Raw genomic sequence first — 6,172 nt, 5'->3', positions numbered from 1 at the left:
CCCCCGGCCGCGCTGTGGTGCGCCCTCACGGCCTAAGCCCCCGCCTTCACCGGGGGGCACCGCAGCGCAGGGGAGGGTTGTTTGTGCTTACAAACTGCGTGGGGTCCTCCCTTGGAGTCTCAATAAAGCCGAAAAACGGCAACGTGCTGCTTCGTGGTAACTGCCTGGAAATCGTGAATCAGAAGGTCTCTGTATGGCGCTCCCGAAGACAAACTTGAGCTGAACTAGCCCTCAGCAGCTCCTAAACACGTGCTTTTCCTCAGAAGTGAGGACTAGGGTTGGCACTAGTAAGGAGGCTGCATGCTGTGCCCGCCGTGGTGAAGGAGCCTTCTCGCAGGGCTGGGGTATGAGGCAAGGTGTTTCTCGAAGGAGGGCTCTAGGATGGCGCTGCACAGCTGCCAGAACTCTGACTCGGGCTCAGCAGGATCTTTGTTCTTCACCTGTGTAAAGGTCAAACTGGAAAACGCAGGTGTGTTCCTGGATGGTGTTCTTCAGTCAGTGTCAGAGGGTTGTTCCAGAAGCAGCATATTCCCTTACTGTGGCATGTTTGGGGTGGTGGAGTTTTTTTATTGTGGGTTTGGGGGGGGTGACGGGCTTTTTTTTCATTAATGATTGTTCATTTTTCTTTTTGATTTGAAAGCGAATATCATCCTGCGCTCCTACGTAATTGGATCTGTTCTTACCCATCAGGATAGTGACTTTGATGAGTGCCAAGTTGTGTCCTGCCCTTTAAATCTTTCTGAGGTAGCATAAAAGGGGTTGTTTTGTTAAGTAGCTGGTCACACAACTCCTGACTGAAAACAAAAAGATGCTTATTTAGAGCAAAACAGAAAATCTAATTCTGTGTTTATTTCATTTAGTAAGATAGTGTCTTATGATTGTTACAGTAAATTCTTCTCACTAGTATCTTCACCTCTTCATTTTTTTTCTAAAGATAAGAGGTGTTCACGGTGTGTTTATTTCATTTAGTAAGATAGCGTCTTTTGATTGTTACAGTAAATACTTCTCACTAGTAGGTGCTCACGGATGTGTCTTGTCCTTCACAGTGGTTTTTAATGTCTCACAGTATCTAGTGGGGAGAAGAAATGGTTGCTACATGTAACTGTGCATAAATGTTTTTTTCCTTTTATTTAGCTAGTTGGAAAACTTGCAGCCCGAGATTAAAAAACTCGCTGAGCATGTTCGCTATGAAGTTTCTGTCCGTGGAAAGCAACTGGGTTGGTCTGAAAAGGTTGCCAGGTAAGATGGCAATTGTATGTGTTTTTTAAATCCATTCTAGACTGGGGAGGTAGCAGGAGGGAAAGTCCTACAAACCAACAAGAGTTGTTATAGCAACAGGGCTAGAAGCTGTGAGGGAAGGGCTTGGCAAAGGAGAGGGACGTGTTTGAAGAGGAAGGACTTTAAGATTTTCCAGACGTGCACCTCTTGGTGTTGGAACTAGATGATCTTTAAGGTCCCTTCCAACCCAAACCGTTCTTTGATTCTATAAATAGGCCAGTTTGACATGCATAGTCTGTAGAAGTGTTATTTCAGAACTCGAGAAGTTACTCTGTTGGGTATCATGAGAGCTGTTTATGGCTTTTTCTTTTGAAAAGGTTCCATTTTAAGAAAAACCTGCGGAGGATTATTACAGAACTGTACATTCGAGACAACTGCCATCCCTTCAAAGCCACCTTACTGGTGTGGGTACAGATTCCGATGTGGGTTTGCGTGTCCCTCGCTTTGCGCAACTGCAGCGTTGGTGCCATGGACTCGGAAGGTGATGAATCTGAACAGACGTGCTCTTAGCAGTCGCTTTTCATTCAGTTACTGCTTCTACAGGCGCTTTGTTGGAAGCACCCAGAGCATCTCTGCCCTCTGCTCGGACGCTCTCAGTATTTCTGACGGTGTTGCAAGCTTTGCGGGGTGTCTCTTTAAAAGCAGCGTCCGAGCTCTAGGAACAGGGTGAGGCATTTTGTTGGGCCATGTGAGCATTTAATTATTTTGTGGTCTTCTGAAGACAGGGTCACTAGGGGAAAAAAAAAAAGTCCTCTTGGGATTTTTCTGGTTCACACAACACGCGTATTTAGCAAGTAATACGACGTGTGGCACAGCACGTTCATGATTCATTTGTATTTTTTTCCTTCCATGTGAAGTTTCACATGAAGTACTATAGACAAGGTGAATGTGTGGGGTTTTTGAAATAAAAATACTGATATTTTGATAATTTTTTTTTTTTTTTTTACTAACTTGAGGCAGAAAATTGTGCTTAATTCTGTATCTTTTTTTTATTTGTGTAGTTCAAGAACAGTTCTCAGCAGGTGGAACGTTGTGGTTTCCAGACCTCACTGCACCAGATTCCACATGGATTTTGCCAGTTTCACTTGGGCTCATAAATTTGCTGATACTGGAGGTATGTTGGTGGAATAAACAGGATGGTTCTAAAAGGGCAGTTCTTACAGGGCAGGATTACCCAGTTATAAAACATGGTAACATAACAGTAGCTTCACATTGTGACTACTTTAAATGCATTGGCCATAACTGAAAAGTGACTCGGTTGTTCTCTGCATTATTTAGAGACGGTGGATTCTGATGTGACCTGTCTCAGGTCTTTTGTTGGCTTTTCTTAAGTCTCAGTAAAATTTAGTCTTGTTTCTCCTAAAATGATGTTCTAATGAGCTTGCTGGTTGTTAAGCATCCGGAAGGACATGTGGGGTTGTACTGGTTTCAGTTGGGATTGAGTTAATTTTCCTCACAGTAGCTAATATGAAGGCCATGATTTGGTTGTTTTGAGAATATTGATAACATACTAATGGATATAGTTGTTTATATCAAGTCAAGGACTTTTTCAGTTTCTGATACTGCGCCCGTGTACCCAGCTTCTTCACTACAAGAAGCTGGGAGGGGACACAGCCAGGACAGCTGACCCAAACTGACGAAAGGGATATTAATTCCATAAAATGTCATGCTCAGTGTATAAGTTGGGGCTGGGCCAGATCTCTCTCTCTCCCTCTGTCACTCATTGGGGCTCACTCTGGTGTGATCTCTCTCTCTCGGACTTGGTCTTGCTCGGGCTTTGTGTCTCACTGCTTGTAGTGTTTTTATTTCATTACATATTAGTAAGTAGTAATATTAGTTTATTTCACTTATTTTCAAATACTATTCTTAACTCACGAGTTTCCTTGTGTTTTCCTCTGATTCTCTTCCCCATCCCACTGCGGGATGGGGGAGGTGAGTGAGTGGCTGGGTGGTGCTTGGTTGCTGGCTGGAATTAAACGACAACAGCATTTTTTTTATTGTTCTTCCTCCTCCCTCCCCCCCCCCAGTAACTTGTTACTGCCTTGTGGTCAAAACTAACAATGTGGTCTGAATAAGCAAAAAAATCCAGAACTTTCTATGATTGCTGGGGAGATTAATCAGCAGAAACTGAAAAAAGGAAAGAAGTTTTCATTTCCCGTTTTTGGGGGTAATTTAACGGGAATGTTTTTCTGCTTGATTTTTCTGTGAGGTGTTTTCATCAAACTCAAACCATCTGGGTTTCATTCTTATTCCATTTTCTGTGTTATTTGGACTGAGACAGTCTTAGAGTTAAAAAAAAAAAGTCAGTATGTGACTGTAGACCTGATGGTGTTTGTTCAGTTATCTATCAACCATGTTTGGTCTGTTTCCTGTTGGCAGCTTTTTTGCAGAGGGCTGTGCTACAGGCTGAGGCGTTGTAACTTTGCGATGTGCAAAAGTGACTGTGTACAGTTCTGTTACCTTGAATGAATGTTAGGTACTCTGCTAGGTTGGTGCAGCGTTCTACAAAGGATTGAACATGTAAAACACCAAGCAAGTGAAATGAAAGATTGTAGCAGTATGTTAACTGAAATGGAGGCTGCAGAATGCAAGTAAAAGGTGGATAAGAATGCTGGGTTACAGGAAACCCCACTGTGGCCTTTTTAATCTTCTGAGTTGTTTGCAAAAGAGCTTGTTTGTGGGTTTTTTCTCTTTCAGATCTTTGCTTCGCAAAAAACAAAAGTTTCTAGATTCCAGAAGCTTGCTACGAATTTCTTTCGAGTGGTGTCAGTGGTAATGATCCCTGTTGCTGCAACAGTCCCCTCTGTAAGTACGGAGTCATAATGGCACGTCTTTTAACCTGTGACTGGTATGTTCTTAGCGCTGAAGGAGCAGCCCAGATGCCTGGTGTATTTAAGGGACCATGCTCTCTTTTACAGTGTGCCCTGAAACAAGTAAGATGTTTTGTCTGTGTATGCATTTAAATTCTTGACATGTTTGGAATGTTCTTTGACATGTTTGGAGGGAAGAATATGCAAATATACTGTTTCTAACCATTGTTTAGAAGAATGTTCAGAACAGGTTAACATCCTTTTTGTGGTCTCAGAAATGAGAGGAAAACAAAAGGACATCTAGACAAAGGTTTGCCAACTCTTTGCTTACTCTAAGAGGAAAACTGTAGTTTTTAGATGAGGAAGTTTTACACAATCTTAAAAAGCTTCTCACTTTTACCAGGTTTTCTACTTCTGAACATTTTTGCAGCGGCTAGCAAAACCAGAAGTATCTAGTTGTTTGGCTCACCAACTTATAGTCTGAAATACAGAAGTTTAAGCAAGTTTAATATGAATTAATTTATGAACTGTTATCACACTTCAGTGTAGATGATGTTTTTTCCCAGGAGAGTTGAGAAAGTGAAAAATGCATTTGAAACAGAAGCCATTATTGTTCTTGAGAGGAGAGAGTTTAGGTGAGTTATTTTTCTTGATAACTGGGAGTAGCCAGTGGTTGTGGTTTGTGAAAAGCTGCCTAAAATTGTAGTGTTCTCGTTGCACCTAGGGAGGCTGAACTCGGTATTTGTCTTGTTGCAGTCCATGGCGCTGTACTGGCTGTCCTCGAGCTTCATGGGACTCTCGCACAACCTGTTGCTGCGTTCTCCGATCTTTCGTCGAGTGTGTTGCATACCAAGGACTAAGTCTGACTCGGACACCCCTTACAGGGATATTGTGTCTGCCTTAACTACCAAATATGGTTTTAAGAAATGATGTCACAAGAACTGTCCCCCGAATGTTGCATGGGTAACTGAGTAGTGCTGTGTTACTGAGATGCAATTATTTACTGTACAATGTTGCAGCTGGAATGACAGTTATTTTCCAAATAAAGCATTGACCATCTGGCCATAAGGAATGATTGTGTAGCACAAATGTATGTTTCTTGGGAAGTTCTGTTTCAGGGGTGGTGGTTTTGCAATTAGAATAGACCAGAAATACAGGCTTTTCACCTGAATTATCATAAGGAATTGTGCAGATCAATGTTAAATGAACCCATGACTCATCTAGGCTGCTGCCTTGTAGTGAAGCTGATTTGACCTGCGGGCTAACGAACAACAAGTGTTGGGGTGATGAAAAAGGCTAGATGGACTGATGCTGTAGTTCTTGGTTTATTTAATTAAGACACTGGTGCAGATTGATTGGTAATAGGGTATAATCATTTGATGTTGAGGTGGTTCACATGACAGTTCATAACTGATTTCCTCTATCTGCAAAGCAAACTAGGTCGCTGTCAGTCTCTTGTGCGTTAGGTTTGGAGTGAGGAGGGCAAGTATCCTTTACTGTTTCTGAGGATCTCCTGCTGCGTGACAGCATTGTGTTTCTTTCCAATTTCTTTTTCCGTGAATAAAATAGAGTAGCAGCTGCTTATTTTCTATCTAAAATGAGGCAAGTAACACCTTGAAGAAGAATGAATGACGATAAGAAACCAAATACTTCATTCAACTGTATATCAAATCTATTTGTTAATGTATGACCTAAAGGTGAAGCGCAAATATTTTATGCCTTAAATGACCTCCGTATGATATTTATTTTAAGTGAACATCAGTGTAATTACATGTAGGGACGTCCCGTAGGGTATTCAGATTCATGTCTCGCTTTGCTCTGTGTAGGTCAGCACACTTGGATTGTTATGAAACTTCTGCGCCGTAATGTCCCTTTGCACAGGCATCTGCTTAAGTCTGGCTTTGTAAAAGGTTATCTTCTTTTCTTAGAGAAGCAGAAATCGGGATAGCAGGAAAAGCATTGCTTGTATGCTTTTCTCCCAGATGGTTGTAATAACGCAGAGTCAGGATGTTTCATGCTTTACGTGTTAAAAGTTGGTGCTGATTAATCTTTGATAATACGAAGTCATTTTTAAAATAACAGAT

At 41.8% G+C, this 6,172-nt stretch overlaps 1 protein-coding gene across 1 annotated transcript; it reads left to right on the top strand.

Moving 5' to 3' along the window:
• The first annotated feature begins 381 nt into the window (after positions 1-381).
• On the top strand, positions 382-5,018 carry LOC104504859 (mitochondrial inner membrane protein COX18). Its single transcript, XM_010154312.1, has 7 exons — positions 382-469; positions 641-744; positions 1,139-1,239; positions 1,596-1,759; positions 2,280-2,392; positions 3,976-4,083; positions 4,845-5,018. The coding sequence occupies exons 1-7, from the start codon at positions 382-384 to the stop codon at positions 5,016-5,018; spliced, it is 852 nt and encodes a 283-aa protein (XP_010152614.1).
• The last annotated feature ends 1,154 nt before the right edge of the window (positions 5,019-6,172 follow it).

This window comes from Eurypyga helias, unplaced genomic scaffold, assembly GCF_000690775.1.
Source record: "Eurypyga helias isolate BGI_N326 unplaced genomic scaffold, ASM69077v1 scaffold1686, whole genome shotgun sequence".
In the NCBI taxonomy this organism is placed as follows: domain Eukaryota; kingdom Metazoa; phylum Chordata; class Aves; order Eurypygiformes; family Eurypygidae; genus Eurypyga; species Eurypyga helias.
Note: the sequence above shows the minus strand (reverse complement) of the source record. Positions and strands in the feature narration are given on the sequence as shown.

Bases quoted from the DNA above. Each gene is read 5' to 3' on its own strand.
- LOC104504859 (XM_010154312.1), top strand. From the start codon at position 382: ATGGCGCTGCACAGCTGCCAGAACTCTGACTCGGGCTCAGCAGGATCT. The intron at 745-1,138 runs GTAGCATAAAAG...TTATTTAGCTAG, and splicing joins GCCCTTTAAATCTTTCTGAG to TTGGAAAACTTGCAGCCCGA. The intron at 1,760-2,279 runs GTGATGAATCTG...TTATTTGTGTAG, and splicing joins TGGTGCCATGGACTCGGAAG to TTCAAGAACAGTTCTCAGCA.